This window comes from Crocodylus siamensis, chromosome 3 (genome assembly GCF_052110815.1).
Source record: "Crocodylus siamensis isolate JL-2025a chromosome 3, ASM5211081v1, whole genome shotgun sequence".
NCBI classification, from domain to species: Eukaryota; Metazoa; Chordata; order Crocodylia; family Crocodylidae; genus Crocodylus; species Crocodylus siamensis.
In genome coordinates, this window is record NC_143397.1 from 35276255 (window position 1) to 35300381 (window position 24127).

General features: G+C 40.7%; 1 protein-coding gene across 5 annotated transcripts in view; it reads right to left on the bottom strand.

The window, feature by feature from the left end:
• Window positions 1–1235: 1235 nt before the first annotated feature.
• ARHGEF28 (Rho guanine nucleotide exchange factor 28) overlaps window positions 1236–24127 on the bottom strand; it is a 227931-nt gene continuing 205039 nt past the window's right edge. For all 5 annotated transcript variants that reach the window (XM_090038115.1, XM_090038114.1, XM_090038116.1 and 2 more), the window contains one exon: window positions 1236–1723. In XM_090038115.1, coding sequence (XP_089894241.1) covers window positions 1560–1723 — 164 coding nt within the window. In that variant the 3' untranslated portion in view covers window positions 1236–1559. The remainder of the gene's footprint in view (window positions 1724–24127) is intronic.

The following is a 24127-nucleotide window of genomic DNA, read 5'->3' on the forward strand; positions in this document are numbered from 1 at the left end:
AAGGAAAACTGTGGAGTAAATGATTCATGGGGAAAAATTATCTCTAATTCCCACCAGTCTGCAGCTGGTTTATGCACCTTTAAACATGCTTGGAATGAGGCGTATGCTGGGGGCCTGGCCCTAGTATTCAGAAACTCATTAAAAAACTGTGCTTATGTCATTGACCAGTGACATAGTAAGAGACTTTTTTGTTCCCAGGCCAGAAGTCCAGCAGCAATATTTTAGTAAATTAGTATATTTTACTGCTAAATTTGAAAAAAAAAGGTGTTGTTTGTGGGCTTTTTGAAGTATGAAGACTCCTCCCCTCAAACTCACACCCTTTGGCAGGAATGAATCTTGCAAGCTTGAGGTCTGAACATGAAAACATATCGATAGGCTTAATTTCCAACTTGTGTCAAACCACCAATTAATACTAGCTGAGGGTTAAAAATTATGCCAGGTCGGCTCACAAAGGCTAACAGAACTCCCCGGCTAGCATTTCATTAGTATGTTTGGAGCCGAGTGGTTGGTGTGTGCAACAGGAGAGGAGGGCATGTACTAAAGGGCAGATGCAAGTCCCGAGAGCACCGATTTTGTTCAGGTTTCCTTTTGTCTGCAGACAGAGTATCTGAATGTCATGAAAATGAAACTTTTCAGAGTGGAATGGAATATTTATTTAAATTCAACAGAAGTATACAAAATTTTCTGGAAAACCAAAGGCAAAAATAGCTCCTGGTTTATTACTCTCTAAGACATCAACACTCATTATCCTAAAGCAAAAGGCTTCTTCTTCTATGGTAAAGCAGCAGGATTCAGTTAGACTAAAAAGATACTACCCCTTCTCTTTTACATTTTACAGTAAGAAAGTTTCATTTGTTGAATTTTAAGGCTGGTACAGGTAAGGGCACTTGCTATAACTAGGTCTAGTTAGAATATAGCACAAATAGATCTAAGGCACCTCTGCAGAAAGGCTGGTAAAAGTGAAGGTTATTCACATAAAAAAATGACAAAGCACTAGCCAGAAATGACCAAAGACATCCTCCTCCGTGATGCATGCATGTCAGAATTCGGGTCTGCAGAGCTGCAAGGCAAGCAACCCATTCAGCTTTCTAGTCCTGAAAGTAAGGTTATAAGTCATACAGATAGTAGCCACCACTGTTTAACCTTCTCTGACGATACCTCTGTCTTTAAAATTCACTGATTTATACTATGAGAGCTCTAGCAGCAGGTACTTATTTCTAGCATTTATATTTGCATTTTAAACTGAAGACTCAAGAGAAAAGCGACTCCAGTCTCTACAGTTCACATCTGCAATCTTATTGGAGCATCTTTATATGTCCAAACCTTTTGAAGTTGCCCTTCATGTTGATTCTTGTGAAGCATTTGGAACCATGTGTCATAAATTAAAGATTAAATGCTTTAAAAAATAACTTAATTGTTATATTTACCTTGGGAAAATCTTGCACGGAATATTAAATACCAACCCCTTAAAGCCATTTGCTCATACAAGGAGTGACTACAAACATTTAGAAAAGCAAAACACAATATTATGCAAAGTGCTATGGGTATTAGAGGAGCAATCAGAGGTAAACAATATTTTCTTCAACTCTGTCTCCATTTTCTGCATCCTGTACCCTGTCAGGCTGTGGGCTCAGCAGGAATGTATCTGCAAGCTGCTGTTGTTGGACGATTCTGCATTTCGCACTGTATGGCCTTGGGTATTGGCTCTCTGCTGCATTTAAATCTGTAACGTAAAGGAGAACACCTGTTACAATAACCATATGACACAGACACAAATCTTACTTTGTTACTGTCAACTTGCTAGAGAGACACTGGGGCACAACCTAAACCCTGTTAGGGTAGGAATGCTTCCTACAGTGAAGCAAAAAATATGGGCTTAATTCCAAGCGACTGAAGCCAATAGAAGTCTTTGCACTGATTTTTTTCCCTATAGTTTGGACTGGTGCCATTATTTTCATCACGGTACTAAAAACATACGCAACTATATCCATAAATGAAATTTATACCTATGTTGCACTTACCCTCCATCCACTAATGGAATGGTATAAATACTGTAAGAGAAGGACTGCAGGGCAATACATAGGGTGCAACATTTATTTTCACTTGTTAGTGAGACCAACTCATTCATCAAGGTGCTAAGCTGTCCAACAGCACATAGGGTATGTTTTCAGCCAGACTGAGGGTTTTTTTTGTTTTTATGAGTGCATTTTTTGTGCTGCAAAAGACCTGTGGGATTAAACCTTGGCCATCTAACTATCCTTATTTCTCTGCCACAAACTTCTCATATGATCTGCAGCATGTCATGTAATCTACTCCTGCCTCCAGTCCCTATGAATATAATAGGAAAAGTACTTTCCTAGCTCACAAGGTTACATCACTTATAGGGGCTTATAGGCAGGCAGATTTGTAATTCAATTACAGATACAACAAGGAGGCTGAATACATAATAAGGTGGCTAGGGGAGACCCTTTTAAAAAATGTACAGCTTTCCAAGCCTTTTGGCATGATTTTTCAGTTCCTCAAATTCCAAAATAGTGATTTATTTTCTACTCAGCTTTCCATTTTCATTCCAAGTCTCTTGAGATCATATACATTCCATATCACAAGTTTTGGACTTTTCTATATCTTTAGTTAAACAAACACCGGGTTGCTACAGGAGTTGAAGTGAACAATAAGTTAATGCAGTTAACAACAGTGGATAAAGAAATTTAGCATAGCTGAAAATACTCACTCCATATACCCCTGATTTTAATGGAAAAAAGTTTGCTTTCAGTAAATCAAAACCTTCAGATAATGTGCTGAGGAAAGGGTAGAACCTGTCGGTACTATATACATGGCAGCATCACTGACATCAGGGGCAATCCAGTAGGCAGCAGTTTTTCCAAGCCTGCTGTCATGGACACAGTTTACAGCGATCTTGCTCTTTTAGGCAAAGGCTGGAAGAAAAAGTGCTCCTTGGTGTTCTTCAGTTCTTTGGCATCTTTTTTCTCCTAGCCTGTTGGCCATGGAGAGTAGGTGCTGAGTGGCTGACAGTTGCAGGTAATTTTGTAGTGATCATGCAGGAACATATTGCCTGTGCCCTGCCCTCTATTCTCTTGCTTGACATGTATGTTACAGCTGATGATAATAAACAGTCTTTGGAACCTGGCTCTCTGATCTGTTTTACATGTTAACCATACCATAGGTATTTAAAGTGGGTCTATGACTAGTGCAATATGTTATATAGTAAAGGTTGCTTAGTTACAGTAAGGTATAAACAACTACTAAATGACTGCGCAGTAATGTCACTGATGCTGTGCAGTAGCTCGTTACTACTGCACAGTAGCACTGTGTCACGCTTCGTGCCACACAACACTACCGTGCAGTAGTAACGAGCTACTGTGCAGTCAAAGTCTTGTGTAGATGCAGCCACAGAGAGCTAACTTTAGATTGACACCAGTTTAACTCAGCAAAATTTGACCTTCTACTTTAACACATCTATTTTGCTACTGTTTGCATTTTTCATTTATTTCTTTTTTGGCAGCAGCAGTAGCAAAAGGATTACAATTGGCAGATCGCGATTCAATAAATGACAAATATCTTGCAGAAATATGGAAAAATTGACTTACTGATGAATGTATTTGGTTTGAAAAAATAATATAGCAAGGAAAAGACAAATATTTTTCCTCAACTGAAACTAACTTACAAAACAGATTAAATCAAGTTGGGCTGTTTATAACGTACATCACATTTTAAAGAGGTCCCATCACCTTGAGCCAACCTAACATTAAAGTCAAATAAGTTCGCCAGAGGATGGGCAGACAACCATTGGAGCAAGCTCACTAAGCATCAACCGCAAGACCAGCAGGTCAGGATGCACAAGAGAATCCACTTCTCCAGCTTCTCCATGAGTACAAGGAAGCCTAGGGCCTCCAACAGCACACTTACGTGCCTGTACACTAATGCTAGGAGGAGCACAATCTCATAGCGATCACGGAGATCTGATGGGACTCCTCCTATGACTGCACTACCGGTATAAATGGATATATCGTGTACAGGAGAGATTGTGCTGAAAAAAGGGGCAGGGGTGTAGGTCTTTATGGAAAGGAGAGCAACACATCCCTGAAAGCTGAGATTGGCATCCAAGGAGAATGACTGGAGACCCTTTGGGTTAGAATACGAGTGGAATGTAGTGAAGGGGATACAATCGTAGAAGTCTACGACAAACCTCCAAACCAGAAACAAGTGCCTGACCAAGAATTTGCCAGGGAACTGGCCACGGCTCCATGCTCTCAGTGCATGGTCGTCATGGGAGACTTCAGCTACCTGGACATCTCATGTGATGAACACTTGGCTAAATCTGATTGATCATAAAGCTTCCTTAAATGCGTGGATGAGCTCTACCTGTCCCAAGAAGTTTATGGGCCAACAAGAAGCAAGGCACTGCTGGACCTGGTACTGGCCAAAGGGGTGATCTAAGCAGCGACCTAAGAACCGAAGGGAAGCTAGGTGACAGTGACCATGAGTTGATTACTTTCACTACCCACCACAAAGCTGGCAAGTCAGCCAGCAATGCAGTAGTCCTTGACTTTAGGAAAGTTGACTTTCATAAGCTCAGGAGGCTTGGTCTTGAGACCCTGAGAGGCCATGATTTCACAGGAAGGGAAGTTAATGAGGAGTGGTTGCTCCTTAAGGAAGCAATCCTAGAAGCACAAAAGGAATCCATCACCACCCATAGGAAAAGTGGTAAAAGGGTTCAACAATGCCCTTGGCTCAACAGGGAACTCATCGACCTCTTACATCTAAGGAGAGAGGCATATAATAGATGGAGGACAGGAAACACCACTCAGGAGCAGTATACTGTACTGGTCTGCACCTGCAGGAAGCAAACTAGAAAAGCCAAGGTTGCAACTGAGCTCCATCTGGCTACATGAATCAAGGACAATAAAAAGTCTGTCTTCAGATATGTAAGGTGGTGAAAGAAAAACAAGGGCCACGTTGGACCCCTGCTAAACCAGCTGGGACAGCTGACTACTGACACCCAGGAAAGACCCAATCTGCTTAATGATTACTTTGCATTGGTTTTTCACCAGCCCAAAGGGACCACCACCTTGCTGAACATAATGCAGTGTGACTGGGGTGAAGATGAATATATACCCACCATTGGCATGGAGCTTGTGAGGAAGCATCTTGAGAGGCTAGACACCCATATATCACCTGGTTGCACCCAAGAGTGCTAAAGGAACTGGCAGACACCATAGTGCAGCCACTGGCGAGGATATTTGAGAACTCGTGGTGCATGGGCAAAGTACCTGAAGATTGCAAGAGGGCCAGTGTGGTGCCCACCTTCAAGAAAGGGAGAAAAGATGATCCAGGAAACTACAGGCCAATCAGTTTGACCTCAATCCCCAGGAAGATTTTGGAAAAAAAATTATCAAAGAAACCATTCTTGACAGGCTAACAGAAGGCAACATTCTGAGGGATAGCCAGCATGGGTTTGTTGTGGGTAGGTCTTACTTGACCAATCTCATTTCCTTCTATAACCAGGTGACACATCACCTGGACAAAAGGGAAGAGGTTGATGTCATATATTTGGACTTAAAAAAAAAGCCTTTGACTTGGTGTCCCATGATGTCCTCATGGAAAAATTGGGCAACTGCTGCCTTGACTACTCCACAGTCCGATGACTGGGGAACTGGCTCCGAGATCAGACCCAGAGAGTGGTATTAGATAGAACCAAATCAGCATGGCACTTGGTGACTAGTGGTATCCCCCAAGGCTCTGTTCTTGGACCTGTACTTTTTAATGTCTTCATTAACGATCTGGACACTGTCAAAAGCAGACTGGCCAAGTTCACTGACAACACCAAACTTTGAGGAAGAGTATCCACACTTGAGGATAGGCTGCTGATCCAGGCCAACCTCGATAGGCTTGCAAGGTGGGCAGATGAAAACCTGATGGTGTTCAATATGGTGAAATGCAAGGTGCTCCACCTCAGGAATAAAAACCCGCATCACGCTTATAGGCTCGGCAGTGCTACCCTTGCTAGCACCATGACCAAAAGAGACATGGGAGTCATGATTGACCACAAGATGAATATGAGCCACCAATGCAATACCACAGCTGGCAAAGCAAGCAAAACTCTGACTTGCATCTGTGGATGCATCTCGAGCAAGACCCAGGATGTCATCCTCCTCTGTACTTGACCTTGCTGAGGCCGCAGCTGGAGTACTGCATCCAGTTCTGGGCTCCACAACTTAGGAAGTATGTGGAGAAGCTTGAAAAAGTCCAGAGGAGAGCCATTCACATGATCGGAACAGGTCTTAGGAAGAGAGGCTGCAAGGAACTCTTCAACCTAGAGAGGCACAGGCTCAGGGGTGACTTGGTGACAGTCTGTAAGTACATAAGGGGTGTGCATCAGGATCTGGGGGAACACCTGTTCACCAGAGCACCCCAAGGGGATGACATGGTTCAACAGTCACAAACTCCTGCAAGATCGTTTTAGACTGGACATAAGGAAAAACTTCTTTACTGTCCTAGCCCCAGTGCCTGGAACAAACTCCCTCCAGAGGTGGTGCAAACACCTACTCTGGACACTTTCAAGAAACATTTGGATGTTTATCTTGCTGGGGTCCTTTAAGCCTAGCTGACTTCCTACCCTTTGGGCAGGGGACTGGACACTAGGATCTTACGAGGGCCCTTCCAGCCCTAGTGTCTATGAAATCTATGAAAATGTATTAGATTACCCATCCATAATAATAAGGGAGATTCTGAGATTGAAACTGGCCAAGTTTCTAGATATTCTGAAGGCAAAACAGAATAATAATTCCTCTTTTAATTCTGATTTTGAGGAGACTAGAGTTAAAACATCAGCAAGCATTCACATATACCACAGCTGTTCCATTTACTCCCCATGTTAATTATTTTATGTAATGTCTTAAGACAGTAGATTTTACCAGCTCTCAAATTCTGTGCTGAGATGCACACTGCTGGTCTCTTATCCAAGTCAAAAAACCCCATGTGTAGAACTCAATGGCTGTAATTTCACAAACCACCATTCAACATACTTGGACTTTTAACCATCACCTGGGGGTGGGGGTGGGGGTGGGGGTGGAGGTGGGTGGGTGGGTGTGGGTGTGTGAGATCAATCTCTGCTGCGTTTTGGTTTACCAGTGAAAGCCCTCCAAAGTTCATATCTTTAGTGTAACTGCCTGTTATGCAAAAAACCTTTAATCCATGCCAGTTTTCTAAACCAATTGTTTCCATAGCACTGAGACGTTCTAAATGTGCCACACTGCATGACAGACAAACCTTTTGCTACCATTCTAGATTAAATCCTTTTTCTGTGTTTTTTAAATAGGATAACAAAACCCAGGGTGTGAATGCCACCGCTACCTCACCCCTCACCTTCCACAAAATTCAGGGTTTTGCATTACCTCTGGTGACTGAAGTCAGCAGTCGGCGGGGAAGAGAGCGGTAAGCAGTGGTGGCATTCACCCCCTGGGTTCTGGAGCACAGTGCAGTGGCTCCAACTGTGCTGATGGGCCACTGCACTACCCCCAGAGGCAAGCTGTCTGGCCTGAGAGAAGCCTCATGGTCTGAATCCAGGCCACAGGGCCAAATGAGCTGGGCAACCCTGGTCTAGAAGACTGAGCACAGAATTTCAGAGTCAGGAAGTCCTGACATGCCACCCTGACTGTGTCCATGACTTGCTGTTGCTTTGGGCCATTCATTTCTTTTTCCAACTCAGTCTCTTCCATCTATAAAACAGAGACTGAAATACTCACCTACCTTCCTCCCCACCTCCTGGCAGGTTGTCAGGATTGGCTGGTTAATTTTTGCATAGCACTTTTAATATTTATTGCATGATACAAGTGTTAATTATTATTTTGCTTTTATTTTCCACGTCCATTTCTGCTGTTTAGCTATTTTTATAAAGTGCATCCCCACTGAAGCCTAATTATCCATTTGAAGAAAGAAAAGATAGAGAAAAGCCTTAGATTCAGTTCTTTTTCACAGTGTCTAAAAAAATGGCAGTAGTTAAAACAGTTAAATCTTCATATCACTTTTCTGCAACTGTTAATAATTTGTGGAACCAGAGCTCAGCATGAGCAGTTACAATCAACTGACATTTCCAACTCAGTAACTTTTGAAATACATTAATTGCAGATATTTTTGCACAATTTTGGGGATTCTGCTCGACTTTGGGCTCTTAAAAAAATCAGCTTTTTCTAAGTGAATTGAAATAGGAGAGTATAAAGTAAGGAACATCTCAGTGGTTTTTTGGAGTGGCAAGTGATTTTGCTGGTCTAGAACTGCTTTCTCTAATCTGACAGACGAGCAAAGTGCTGTTTTTGGCTGCCACTTGGCCAGGAAGGAACATAGGCCCTGCCTAATAAAAGCACAATACGTCCTAGGGATGACACATTCATTTCGTAGGTGGAGAGGGTGCCTGCTGTCTTATTGCTTCAGTGCCATCCTGGAAGCAGCAGAGCCATGAGACCAATCCAGAGAGCAGCTGGTATCACAGTAGGCAGTGTGATACCATGATGATAGCAGCTGCTCAGGGAGGAATGAAAGAACTGCCCAGAATTGCTAATCAGTACCTCAGGTGTAGGAAGGGCTGAACAAATGGACCACGCTGTGTAAGTTTACAGTTATGCCATCATGGCCTCTTGTTATGCGTGATAGTAACAGCTGAAAAGAACCATGCTTTATGAGGACTTCAGCACAGCACTGCAGATCCTACAGAGCAGGAAAACTGTTTGAATTAATGCTAGGGGGTCAGGGTAATGTTAAGAGGCTTGCTTCAGCTAAATATTTACTGCAAATGTATCCACAATCTAAACTGGCCTTCTGAAGAAAGGCTAGAAAAATTTAACCCAGCACCTAGTAGCACACTTGAAAGAACCAGTATACTCATAAAATAGCTTGTTACAGTAGATTCTACCCAATATAAAGAGCTTAATATTATTCTCTAATACTCAGCAATTGATCACTGAAAACATCTTTTGGTACAGATGCATAAGAATTATCTTATGAGTCTCCTTTGTCTGTTACTATTTTATTCCAATTGTCTAATCTGGGCAAAAAAAATCAGCTTCATAATCCTCCTTCATTTTAGTCTTTAAATTGACTTTCACCTTTTTCTTTCTTCTTTTTGTTTTGGTACAGATTGGCTTGTGCTGTTCTACAAGACTGAAGAGGCTGTGCTTAGCTCCTGAGTTTGTTTAGCTCAACAGCGCACCCAAAAGCCCAAGATCCAGAAGTTCATGTGGCTAAAAGTAAAAAGTTCAGTTGCACCAGATATCAACTGGAGCACTCAAAAAATCTGAAAACCTTAATAATTCTCTGACGCTGACACCCTTATTCATTCCAACACTGGGACTATTTTTATAGTAAGAAACTAAACATCATGAGTTAAGATGGAAGAACCTGGCCCTTGACCTCCTCTATTCCATTTGAATTTTAAGCAATGCATTTTTTGCTGTTCAAATTTCCACAGATGCATCCAATATTTGAAGATATTTCATGAACACCACACCATGGCCAGTAAAGTTAAGTCCCAACACTGAGCTATTTTACACACTGCCCTACTGTGACAAGCTGAGCAAGTCTGGCTCCCACTGATGTCTGTGGGTGTTGAGGGCACTCAGCATATGTCAAACAACCTGTTGCATCAGGCCAGGCCCCTTTCCGCTTCAAACATTTCTCAATTCAAATTACTAGTGTCACTGCACATAACTAACCAGCTTGTTACTCTAGGAGCTGGTACCAAACCAAGTGTTACTTTTGAAGCAATACTAACCCTGCAAAAGCAAACGCTCTGGAAGGATGATATGGATAGGTCCAGAGTCATGGTCCCAACTTCAGCAGCATGTTGCCCTAAAAGGGTAGTTGAGGCCTCTCTTGACAAATATGAGCCAATGATAACTTAGCGTATTTTGCTGCATCCACCAGCTCAAACTTCTTGGATATACACTTTTCATCTAGCAGTATTGCTAACTCTTACACATAAGGCCAAATCCTCACCTGTACCAAGTTTCCTATGTGCAGAACTGAAGAAAGGAAAGCCAAAAAATCTGCTTCAACAGAACCCAACTGGTCAGATTCTAATCTAATTCAGCTACTCTTCTCCACCTCCATATTAGGATGTGTTGGAGGGATAACTGCTAGGAATGATCTAACCTGGAGTATCCCTTCAACTACTCATGCTTCACTGGGGATCATTTTAGTAGCCTACCTTCCTTTCTTCCCAGCCTTCCCTGTTGAAGAGCTGGCCTTTATGTTTAAATAAAACTGTATGAGATTATTCAACCATAATTTTTAATTTCGCAACTCAAAGAAGTCAGAAGCTGTTTCAATAACTGCTGTCCTCTAAGAACAAAAATCGTTACATAAAGCCAGAAGGATCTGCAGCATTAAAAGTAAATCAAATAAGCTGTCTGTATGAAAAAGTATACCAATAGAAGGCAAAGTTTAAACTGCGTATAAGCAGGTTCAACTTCAATAAATGTTTCTGAAACAAATGCTGAGGAGCCATAAATGGTGATTTAATAAAGACAGGACTCAGCTGGGAGAGAAATGAGCATAAATGACAAAGTGATGAAAGGACGCAGTGTATGTACAAACATGAGGGGCTGGAATGCAAACACAGCTAGAAAAACAGCTAACAGCAAGCTGTAAGATAAACTGGCTCCCACTTCCTGGCCTCTTCATATCAATCAAATGCCATAGTTTTACTCTATTCACCCCTTCTTCCAGTAGGTCAGGAACCAGACCCAAACCCCTGATCTTGGAGCTCAGGGACTAAGCACCAGCTCAACCCTCCACCAGGCCACAATTCACAAAGGAAGCTTTTTATCTTCTCTTCCCTCTAGCAAGGAGAGGAGCCTCACTGGGGAAAGACTTTCTACCCCTGGTCTCTGATTGGCCTGGGTTCCCTGCTCCTGACTGGAGTCTCCCATCTATGTAAGACTTCCTGTTTCCTAGGGAAGCTGTCTAGACAATGAGGCTCTTTCTGTCTTTGGAGCCTCTGCTGTCTTTCTGCCTTTGTGCCTTGATACTAGAACTGACCACCTGTTGCTGACACTCATGAACTCTGACCTCTGCATCATGTTTTGGATTGTTGGAACTTCATTCTTGCAGGTATCAGACTCAGTTTGCTCCTTGACTATGCCCTGTTTAGTGTTTAGGCTCTGGCTTAGACGCTGACCCTCTGGCTTTGACCCCAGTTACCTCTTTGACCTCGGTTAACAGCTTCAGCAAACCAGCTACGCTACCTACACTTTGGTATGTGATAAGATAGGTATCAAGTATTCAGATACCATAGTGATAATTACAGGGAAGACAAATATGGGTAGGGATTACCAGAAGTATAAAAGCAGCCAGGTACCCAGGGCAGCTGTGATACATGGAGGCAGTGGTGACCTCTGGCTGACTGTACTGCTGGTATGGATGTGTGGCTGCAGTGGCAGATGTTATTCTTCTGCCACCAGCCCTCCAAGTTGGCACCCAAGCTAATGCCCTAATAACTCTGCCTTAGTTATGCTACTGAGAGTTGTTCTCTAATTTCTTAGCAATATAATACCCCATGACTAAGGACAGACATTAAAAAAGCCTAAGCCTGAATTGATTCAATCTTTGCAGGTTAGTCTAACCTGACTAGGCTGAACAGGTTTGCAACCGAAAGGACATTTCCTTTAGACTGAAGACATGCAGACACATGCCTGCAGTGGCTCAAGCTAGAAGCTGGGGGGTGCTAGAGCAGCCCTCCCTTTTCCTCTACAGTGCTGAGCTATGAGGGGTATGTGGCCAGGCCCTGGCAGGACTCTCTGATTAGGGAGGGGTTCCCCCCCCAAACCCTTGCTGCTCCTGACCAGCCCAGCAGGGAGCTGATGACCCAGTGTTTATTATCTCTAACTCAGTGTTTATCAGCCCATCAAGAAAACAAAAACCTCTCTCATTAGTTCAAACTCTTCTTAAACAACTTTTTCCAAGGAAGAAATGGAGGGACATTACCAGCTACCTGATGATTAGCTCCAAAAAGCCATAAGTGGACACTGTCCTGTCTGCCTTACATAGACACCTGTCAGCATTAGGTAACATACCATGTGCTGACTACAGTCCATGCTCTGGGAGAGGAGATGGGGGAATCCCTGCTTGAGCAGGGAGTTGGGGGGAGGGGGACACAGCTGTACCTGCTGTCTCTGCCAGAACTCTAGCTAGGGGGCAGAGGGGTGGGGCCAGGCCAGCTCTCTGGAACAGAGAGCCCCACCCAGGGCTGCAAAGTATCTAGGATGCTGGGGGACTCTGGTTTAAGTTAAACCAGGCAGGGGTCTGGGACAGACATTGCATAAACCAGTTTTTGAGCTAAATCAGTTAAGTCTGATACTACATTCAACAAGGTTCATCTCAAACCAGTTTCAGCCATTTTGCAACTGGTTTATGTATACTGAACATCTGTTCCGTTATGAGTTTAAACCAGTTTCTGATCCCTTAAACTGGCTTATGTATAATGCCTGTCCCTAGCCTGTGTGAAACGGAAAGGCTTCCAAGTGTCTCCATCACCTGGACCTTGCTTTACACTTTCTTCTTAGCCTTTTCAGGAAGCACAAGATTCACATCAGAGGACTGCTGGTCCATGGATCAGGTAGAGAATTCTTTACCAACCCCAAACCAGCCAATCCCATGTTTCCACCTGATTTGGACAGAACCAGTTGACATACTGAATGGGTTACTATGAACTTTACAATCACTTGGCATGAGTCAGGATTTGGCCATGTTGGCAAAATAAAATTTCATGAAATTAAGATTTATTTCAGCTGCTTCTAGCATCAAATATTAAAATAAAAACATGAAACCTCACTCTTATTCCTCTGAAACTAATAAATGGTTTTTCTCATGTACAAAAAAGTGTCAGTCTTTTCTACCCTTTGCATCTGGATGGGCAAATAACATATCAAGTTCAGTCCAAAGCCATTTGAAATGGCAGAAACAACATATTTAGTTTCCAAACCAAAACTCATATATAAAGCAAAGTACTAACAAGTACCTACAGTGTTGAGCATAAAAGAACAGAGACTGAGACTTTCAGGAGTCAAGCACTCATAATTCCATTACGTTCATTTGAAAATTGCAGTCTGCATTGGTTTTGCTCCTCTCCTTGTTGGCTGCTGTCCATTTATCAAAGCATCTGAGTGCCTCCTACATTAAATCAGCAGCAGCAACAAAGTCCCAAATGGATTTCAGTGGTCTCTGGCTCTTCTCCCTTTTCAGAATGAAGACTGTGTGAAGCATGCATGTATTTATTTATTTATTACGTGCTAAAGTTATTCTCAGTAGTAAATGGCTTGCCATATTAAGGCACAATTGTGGATATGAGGGCAGTGTGAAATGTGTTGCATCATGGGGATGCCAGAAAGCAATGCCTTGTGAGGAGTGCAGGGGGAACACAATTCCTAGGCCAATCTTTGACAGACCATGGAATAGGGCTATTTCTGCTATACAGAGAGGAGGTTTGGGGCTATTACTCCCCTTCAGATTTAACTGGATACTAATGCAGCTGCTAAAGACAGAATCTTGTGCTCTGGGATGCAAGCATGGAGGATGGATGGGCCCACCTTGCTTGGAGCAGGAAGAATCTTTGCTCTCGTCTCCCTCTCTCCCCCTTGCCCATTCATAAAGGTCTTGACACAACTGGGCCAGAGTGTCTGTCATTACTTCAACTGCCAATCAATTATAAGTTTACATTTTATATTGGAAACTGAAAATATTAAAATTTTCGCTAACCCATCCAGGAAAAATGTTGACCCTCATGCTACTGATGAAAGATTTAGTTAACCAGCTTTGGATCAAATTCTTTGATAGTACAAATAAGAGCAAATCTACTGATTTCATTGGAGTAGCATTTACAGGAATCTTCAGAGTGCTGTTGATTCTTGAGATTCTTGTGTTTGCCTTGAAATCCCAAGTTTTTTAACACATCTGATTAAGAAGTAATCTCAGTTTTCATTAGAAACATGTTTGTGGGCTTCCTGACAGCCAATAAAACCTTGAAAATTGGAATCTTAAAGGCCCCAAAAACAGAAAGCAGAAAGAACCCAAATAACCAATTTAAAAATCGCAGAATTCTTGGAAGCCTGATTCATGATACTGTAAAATCCTTACTGCTGGAAGTATTGAAATGGGGCTCATTTTTACCGACGGTCACCTGAATTATCAAGTAATTCAAGTCTGGGGGGGAAACAAAAACAGCCTAAGAGGCTGCCTGGCTTTTAGAGAGGTTGTTCTTCCACTCAACTTTGCTTTGACATTATTTAAAACATTGTAATGCGACTCCCAAACCAGGCAAAGGAATTAGGGCTGTGCAAAATTTTGCAGACCATTTCGTTTCAACACTGTTTCGACCAATTTTAAGGTCAAAACAGCAAAATCGAAAGAAAACAAAAGCCCTTGAAATAGCCTCAAAACAAAACAAGGCTGGTCAAAACATTTCGAAAGTCAAAATGTTTTGACCATAGGCTGGGGATGGGAAGTCAGTCCAGTTGGGCTGACTTCCCATTCCGGCACAAGATCTGGTAGGGGGTGGCAAGGCAGCCCAGCTGGGCTGCTTCCTTGACCCTTGTACTAGATTGCCCCAGGTCAGAAGGCAGCCCAGCTGGGTTGCTTCTCCGACCCCTGTGCTAGATCACGCCGGGAGAGGGAGACAGCCCAGTTGGGGGTCAGGGAACACAACGGTTGGGGAAGCAGTTCAGCTGGGCGATCTAGCACTGGAGATGGGAAGTCAGACCAGCTGGCCTGACTCCCCATCCCCAGCAAAACTCAAAACAGCCTTTCTGTTTCGATGGAACAGAACAGCTGTTTTGACTCAAAATGAAATTCAAGACTAAACACTGTTCCGTCAAACCGCTGACACTCAAGGCAAAACAGAATGGTGCCATTTTGTACAGCCCTAAAAGGAATGTTCTTTGACACTCCATAAAGCCTTGCAACTTCTTATATCACTGTTTGCGGTGGCTGCATTGAAGAGGCCTACAAGACAATATTACTTTAAAGAAATTCAACTCAGTCAGTTTTTATTTTAACAGGGGAAAACAAACACTTGCTTATAAAATATTCTGACCTTATTTATTTGTTTAATTTGGGAATCTAAAAAAGATACCCATTCTAGGTCACCAACTCCTTAAACACGTTATTAACATTCCAATGGAATCCCAGCAGAATTAAATATGAAATTAGCCAACCAAACACCAATAAAACTCTTTGGTGAGCAATGAGCATTACCAATTATTTATTTATGTTTTTTGTAAAGAACCTCAAATTCAGAGACTGCTGCCTGCCAGTGAATCCTGAACCTTTGGCTCACGTACGCAAGTCTCAACCACTTTACCTAAGAGGACTACTTACGGCTAAAATTATTTAATTTTGCTTTTTTTATCCTGCAGACAGATGTGTCAATAATTGTGCTGATGTTAAGGTACACAGCTTTGAAAACCTTTCACCCCTATACTGTTTTCACTGTGTACCAAAATAAGAGATTTTAAAACAGGCCTTACTTGAAAAATATACCCCGTCTGTACAGTGGGTATAGGGACTCACCTCACTGGAGTCTACTGCCTACCAACTATCTGTTATTGCTTATTACTACTTTTTTTTATGTATGAATTCCCTATTAGGCAGTCTCTGTGTTATGATCTGAACCTTTAGATGGCTAATCACAGAAATACACATGGTTCAACAGGTATTCCACCAACAATGAGCATGTTTTATTGACTTGCTTCTTTTATGGCTCATTAAACACAGCTGCACTTAAATGATCAAGAGAAAATCATCATAAAAATGAGAACACATTTTATAGAGGAGGCTAACAAAGAACATGATGGCTTGTATATACAAGGATTTTCTTCACTCATCACAGTAACCATACTGTGCTAGCACACCATATACACAGCTGCTTTAGAAAGCAAAAAAGTGTTTTATCCAACTAATAAAATGAAAGAGACAGGTGAGTACCTGAGATGGAATTTTGCCAGGGTACTTAAGTTAGGACAAATTGCAATTTCCATAGCAAAACAAACCTTTGAACAGTGTTTCCCAAACTACAGAAAGCTGAAGAAACCTATTGCACCCTCTCAGCCAGACTGCTGTTTGTGACAGACCTACACAGCTCAGGGTGCCTGTCCCCCACCCCCAGCTACTTTTTGGCATTGCATGGAGAATATGGTGCGTAGATCTTCCTCTCTCTCTCTCTCTCTTTTTTAATACACAGGTCACATCTACACATGTACTTTAATGTGCGATAGCCTACGTGCATTAAACCATCATATCAAAACCGGTGCTAATAAGCTAATGAGCAGTAGAATCAGTCTACTGTGCACTAAAAAGGCATTTGCTTTTGCACTGCGCATTAGGGCAGTCTAACGTGCCTTTATGTAGTACCTCATATTAGAGGTACTAAACTTAATGCACAGTAGCAAAAGTGCATTAATGAATGTGTACATGTGCCCACACACAGTCAAATAGTGAACTATTCAACAATGCTAGTATTTAAAGTATCATCACTAGCATCTAAATTAGCTTCTGTAAAAATGGAGAGGACTGTTTATACCTCAGAATTTTACTGGTGATTTCAGACTATGAATTCAGTTAGACATTGCAGCACACTTAAATTGTTGTGCTTTGAAGGTTTTTTCCTGCAATTGTAATAACTAGAGAGTTACTTTAAAAAAACTTAAGCTGAATTCGTGGAGAACAACTAGGTAATGGCCCTACCTTCCAGTTAGTACTCACACATCTTTCAATACTCACACATCTTTCAATGCCCATACTTTGAAAACACTACTTTAGAATAGTAGTTTTCAAATTATGGGTGCTTTTTACATGGTTACATGCCCTTATAATTCTGGGTTATGAATAATAAAAAAATAACACTAAGTCACTATAACCACACTATACTCTCTATAACAAACTACAAGCTACTGCAGAAGAACATAAAATCATAAGTACTATACTGGGTCAGACTAATAGTCCATCTAGTTCAGTATCCTGTCACCAACAGTGACGGGGTAGATTCTAATAAGAGGGACTGAACACAATCTCTCTAGAGTGATCTATTTCCTACTTATTATCCCCCTGGCATCCACCATTATAGGTTTAGAGATGCCAGATGAAACATCTCCAACCATTCAATAGATCTGGCTAGCCAGCCCCTTCTTGAAAGGCTACGTTATCAGCCTCTTCCACCTCCCCTGCCAGTGATTTCCATACGTTAACTACATACTACATTAAAAAAGAACTTTTTCTTGTTAGTTTTAAATCTGTCACTACTAATTTTAGCACATTCCCCTTACTTCTAGTACTCTGGGACCTGCAGTTTCCTGTCCATAGGTCCACACCTTTCATGACTTTATAGACTTCTGTTATATCCCCTCTCAGCCTTATCCTTTCTTAATTGAAAAATCTTAGCCTTTTTAGTCTCTCCTGGTATGGCAACCCAGTACCCTGATCATTTTGGTTCCCTTTCTCTGTACCTTTTCTAATTTTACTACATCCTTGTTGAGATGTGGGGAAAAGAACTACAAATGTATTCAAGATGTTGATTTGTATAATGGCAGAAGTGTTCATTATTTTTCTTGCATTTCTATGCCCCCTTTTTCTTTTGCTTTCCCATTCCCTCCTAATATATACCCAGTAGAAAACAGATATGTTCCCAGAAGTACACATACCCCCAGTTTGAGACGCACAGTCCTGGAACAATAAATGGTCACCTTCATTACCAATGCAGAAGAATACTTTCAGTAACTAAAATAATTTGTAGTGCTTGTTTTAAATCCATTATGTGCTTATCTAACCCTTTCACTGGGGAAACTGTTTATCACCACAGGAAAAGCAGGGAAAGCATTAAGTGTAAGCATCTGATAAAAGTCTCTAAATCTGATGCTCATAGTGATGGTTGTGCTCCACTGAGATCAACAAACAGGGAACTGCTCCCTTTTTCTTGCCTGGATATGAGTGATCCAGGCTGTCACATTAATGTGGCCGTTTTTTACTTCTCTTTGTTTATGAGTTAGAGTTGGCAATAAAGCATGAACTGATGTTTTTGCTCTTGCTAGCTACTGAAAATAACCCACAACAGTGCCCCTATGTGCTATTGCCTTGATCCTGCCTTTGCTGCAGCTATAAACCTTGTCTTCTGGCTTCCTTACTTTGGCAAAAGGGGAACACAAAGAAGCCTCTTGAGTCCAGTCTTCTGTTTCTGCATTTATCCAAGGATTCCCTAAAAATCCATTTCAAATCTCATAAACTACAAGGCACAAAAGCAGATATACCAGGAACACCTTACAACATGGATGAAAGCAAACAGAAACAGTGCAATGACTGATAATTAGTTACTATGGTGGAGCACTAAGATCCATGCTACAAAGGAAGGCAACCTTCCCTTTCCTTCTTCCCCTCACCAACTCAGCTCCGGCCTTGCCAATCTGATCTATGGGGAAAATTATGATCTCAAGCACAAGTGCAAGACTCAAGAACCTCTGAGTTTTCCAAGTACAAGCAGAAGCACTGTACCCTACAGTCAAACACACTCACAGCCTTAGTTGTAGTCAATGTACCAATGTTTCAGAGGAAGAGAAAGGGAGGGGGGAAAACAAAAGCTACTGACATTCATGAGGTGGGAGAAAATTCTTCCAGCCCCATAGGTGACCAGCAAAAGCCCCGGTGCACTGGAACTCTACTGCAACTCTTCTTGAATGCTAGCTCTCTTGATCCCATTTGATGATGCTGCCGCCTTCTTTCCCATCGTAGAAAGTGCTACCACGTTGCCCATATCCTCAAACTATCGTGATGCTTCTGCATTCATTCCCAAGTTCCATTCAAAATTGCTTTCCTTGTTTTTAAGGAAATGGAGTAGCTTTAACTCTTAGCTTTAGATCTTTTACTCCCTAGCCCCCTCAGCAGCATCTGTGCTTCTCTAGCCTATTCTTAGTACAAGATACTTCTGTTCTGCAATTCCTGACAACTGCAATAACCTTCCTACAACTCTCCCCCTTAAATTAAAAAAGAAACGCTGAAATACCATCTCTTCCACATTTCCAAGATAGCAATTTTTTCTTGCTGTCCACTACACATTATTTAATTCTAACAACATGCACATTTTTACAGTAAAACTTCATTTATTCTCATTAGCATTTTAAGTTGGGGGTGGTGATGAACAAACTTCCAGAGAGGACTAGATGAATTCAACATGGCTATTTTTTAGGATACCAATCTACTGAATAAAGCTAAACAGAACAACATACACACACCATCAATAACTGCCTCCCTTCACTGCAGGTTAGAAAGGCCTCTGTTTTCTATAACCTGATAATGAAGAAAGCCAGATATTCCATGAAAACCCCTGGGAATTTCATTACTTCCCATATACTTTATATTTGAAAGGTACTCAGATTTTACAGCAAAGGATAGAAGTAAGAGATGGACAGATAATCTGCTTGTTCCTTCTTTTCAAAATGTAGTAAATCACAAAGTGTTTCTCTTGGCCAAAGGGAGTCATTATTTATTCATATTTCTGACTTGCATCTATTTTGGTTTCTAAGCACACTATTGCATTTATATAAAATTATTTCAACAGAATAAGAAAACGAGGCAGCTAACTCTGTAATCATAGATCCCATTATATAAGAAAAATACAATAAAGTATCTTCTGAGGTTTCAAAACCAGTGAAATTCTATTGTATTGGAACTTTGTTTCCTAAGAGATTACTTCTTCCCCGAAGATACAGCATAGGCACTGAGCTCAAGAGAACTCCCAAACTGAAACCCCTTCACGATAAACAGAAAGGAGCTGCTTGGCAGGGTGGTCTTTTGAGAGGGAGTTCTGTTGTTTCCCAGCCCCTGTCTGGTTCATCAAAGCACCAATCTCTTGGCACAACCACATGCTTTATCTGGATAATGATCCTTATTTTTTAAAACCCAAATGGTCATATCCTTTCAACTTTGCACCTACTAATCCCACTGCTTTTGAAGTCCATTTCATTGAGGTTCATGAAACCACATGTGTGAGTAAAATGAGAAAAGTTTGGCCATTATCCTCTTTCTCCGTAAGAAATACGCCACTAAGTATGATGTGCACAATTATATGAAATGTCAGTGGTAAATCAGATTAAGGAAATAGCTGATCTTAATGTTGCTCTTCCAGAAAAGTATAATGCTTTAAAAAAAATCTCTCTAACTAATGAAACCTTTACACAACAAGACATTGCTAACTGAAAAGAGTACAATTATATAGGAAATTATGTATTTACATTAGCCACCATTATAAAAACAACACATCATTAACTCCTTTAATTATAGGACTATGTAATACCACTTCATGCACTGTGGTTACATGCAGTAACTAAATAAATATAACTAATAAGAAAATTATTTACAGAAGTGCAGTCCCTAAAATGTCAGGGCCCAAAAGCAAGTACTGGCTGAAATGTGCTAATTGCAGATGACATATAATGACATATTTTTCACTTTGGTATCACACTGCTATGTGACTTAATCCCTTTTGCCATCTGCTTTAAACAAATGGCAATGTTATTCCCAAGAGAAAAACATACTTCCCCCATGATTCGCTTCCAAGAAGTATCCCGCAAGCATTGCTTTCTTGCAGCTGAATACAAAACTTTGTACTCTGTGGTACGAGGCAAAACTGAAACTTACTGTCACCATTTAGAGTTAAGAAAGATTTTATTCAGCCTGAAAGTATCTGCCTGCCATTTGTAGCTATGTAATGTTAACTGGCAGTAAGGAAAAAAGATGTTCTTTCAGATTTCTGTATTTCTTCAGTTGTTTGAATTGCAAGCATGTTTTGATCAGTGTGCATCTCACACGTACACGTAGGCTAGGCCTGTCTAACTTCTGATTGCATCCTGCATGCGTCACACAAGCCAAGGTCACACACCTCACAGATTGCAACAATGCAAGCCAACAGGGCCCTTTCCCAACTGTACCATGTGCACTGGCAGGTGCCGCCCCCACCCAGTTCACCAGCCACAGGTTTCCCTGTTGCACACTGAGGATACTGGGAATACAAGAAGAACAGAGAGACAAACTACTTATCTTGGAGTTAAGGAATGCTGCCAACTAGGCATCTAATTAATTATAAAAAGAGTTAAAAGTAGTTTGGAATGCCTTGTCTGTTCATGAAACTCTCCTTGTCAAATTGGAGTTTTGCAATCTGTTCCCTCTTTATACAAGGTTTCTCTCTCCAGTTTTTAATACCTGGATTAAAGACTCAATGAATGGAACTCCCCAGTTGGACAGGACAAATAGTAAAAAGTGGTGATATACAAAAGATTGTCAAATGAAACCAACCAAAAATATTTTCCATGACAACCTAGACCTTGTTTTGTACTTTACTATAGTTACTCTCCTCAAAAACAGAAGTTCTGTTCACTGTAAACCATACTTAGGTATAATTAATGTTTTAGTGTGGATACTGACTACTGCACCAGGTGTTTTCCTAATCAGATAATTCAAATGGAATTGTCTCTTTGTTAATGGATTATGTAGTAGAGAGTCAGATAGATACAAGAGGAGTATATACATCAACACAATGTCGTGTAAAAACATACTGTCCCTAGATAACTGTCAGGGAATCAGACTGAAATATTTTTAACAGTCTTCCTCTCTGATGATGAAAGCACCTCTGTCTGACAAAGCACTTTAGCACATGTATCTGAATTATGTCCTGTACAGTGCTTTCCTGAACCTGGCCTTGAGTTATAGACTGAAACACCGGCCGAAATGGTTTTCTGACTTGGAAATTTTAGAAATCTTCTGTAAATATATTTCCAGAATGCATTTAATACTATGCTATACACAGAATATTTCATCTGATATTTATCCTATGTTTAGTTTTACACAGTCTAATTCCTACAACTTTAATGAAATGTGAGACCTAACAAATGCAAAAATTTTGTACTGGAAATTTGCATAGGAGTGAATTTTACTGAGAAAGTGATTTGCTTCCTTATGCTATTGCACACAACAATAAACCTGAAAACAACTCTGTTGTCATAAAGACAAGGTTTCCCATCACCTTGTCAGATACCCAAGTGGGTCTACTCTGGTAAAGCGATGAAGATGCCACAGAGATCAGTGTGTTTTGTATATACTAAATAATAGAGATAGTATAAACATTCAGTACATCCATTTAAAATTGTCACTGATTACTAAAGAATTGAAATGAAGAGGTCAAGATTTCATCCTCCCCAAAAACATGGGTCAGATGTCAGAACAAATATTACTAAACCAAAAAAAAGGTAAAAAGGTGGTTCTATGGATATTTTGTCTTCCACTGGTTTTATATGTCAACAATTTTAGGCTCATCCCCAAGAAATAATTGCTATATGTTTCAGTATACCATGAAGATCCTTTTAGCTAAGACAGCAAAATTTTGCAGGAAAGAGGGAAAAAAATCTGACCTCTGTCCAGTGCCCATGAGGCATCATTCCTTTAGACTTCAGCAGAATTCCTAGTGACTATCACTTCTGAGCAAAATGCAGACAGACCCATGAAGTAAAGTGCTGTTCATTACTAAGCTTCAAAGAATTCAAACTGAACTGATGAATCAAAGTTAAGGAATAACTATGTGATGAAAAATCAGTAGGTGCCATTCCAGACAGATATTCATCCTGCCATGTAAACCAAATGCTGGAATGCAATTTATTTCATTTATTTATACCTACCCTGGAACAAACCCGATTTTTCCTCTTTCAAATTAGCCAAAGTAGCAGTCATCTTCCATGCAGATAATTTAACAACTGTTAGCCTAAAGTATTAATAGATCTTTCTTTTAATCATTTTCTTCCTTCTCCTTACACACCTATTCTAATGAGTGTACAGCAGACAGTGCCAGTTTCAGCTTTGTGGGAACTTGCCCAAGGTCTTTGGTAAAGCTCTTTCCCACCTCCACAAAACAATTATTTGTAATGATGTCATTAGCTATGGGAAGAGACATTCATCCTACTTTGAAAATAATTATGATTATGCAGTGAAGGAACATAGCTATTTCAGTTGGGTGTATTTACAAAGTTAAATTGTATAGTGGGTAGTACACAGCAGAATATGGTATGAATAGCTTTTTGGTAATGTTTATAGGCATTAAATAGCTTGTTTCTAATAGATTATTTTATCTTATTTTTCAAGGTGTTTTTAAATCCAATACCACTTATTACAGCATCCCTAATGATTCAGTGAAAGCAATTACCTAAATACAGTAAACTGTTAAAATGTTTGGATGGACATGCACCAGTTGCCAAATGTGTCTTGTACATTGCCATTATCCATAAACTATAAGTAAAACTTGTTCAACCAATAACTTTTTCATCTATTTCCCCTTACCACGTGGGAATAATTTTTCCGCATAAAATTATGATAATTTAAAAATGGTTTTCAGTACAGCTAATGAAAAATCTTCATGATTTTTGTATTTTCACAATGATAGCTGAAAAAAAATATTTTGCATGACTCCAGTTTTCAACAATTTGCCCTTTCTTCATCCTGACTGGATGACGGTCAGTATTCTTGAGCAGAACTGACTTTAGCCTGAAGAAGTATCAGGAAACATGTGCACAAGGTCACAGTTCTATCTTTGCTAGTCTAGCAAAACAAATGGGGGGGGGTATCAATACCACTCAGCATGGTTTATATTGCTTCAGCATGGGTGATTTACTTCATTTCCATGTGCTGAGCCATTTGCTTGTGCTTTAGACTGCCATCTGTTTTTCAGGAGAGAAGTTTAAAGTTCTTTTCATTCTGTTCTCTGTGTACAGTAATGCATGATGTATGACCATGCTAGGCCTGAATCATTCACTCATGCAGCATATGACTGAACTATTAAATACTTTCATCTTCTCCAATACAAATATGTTAATGGAATGTGATATCTATTTTGAGAGTTCACAACACCGTTTGCTCTAGCAACATGTTATTGGGGTTCACAACAACATCTGCACTAGCAATATGGTACAGGGGTTCACAATACTTTTCTGCCAAAAGTACCCATGTCACTTAGGATATTTCTACCCTGCAGCCACTGTTGTAACTGCACCGAGTGTAGACATAACTGAGCTAGACAGAAACTATCTACCTT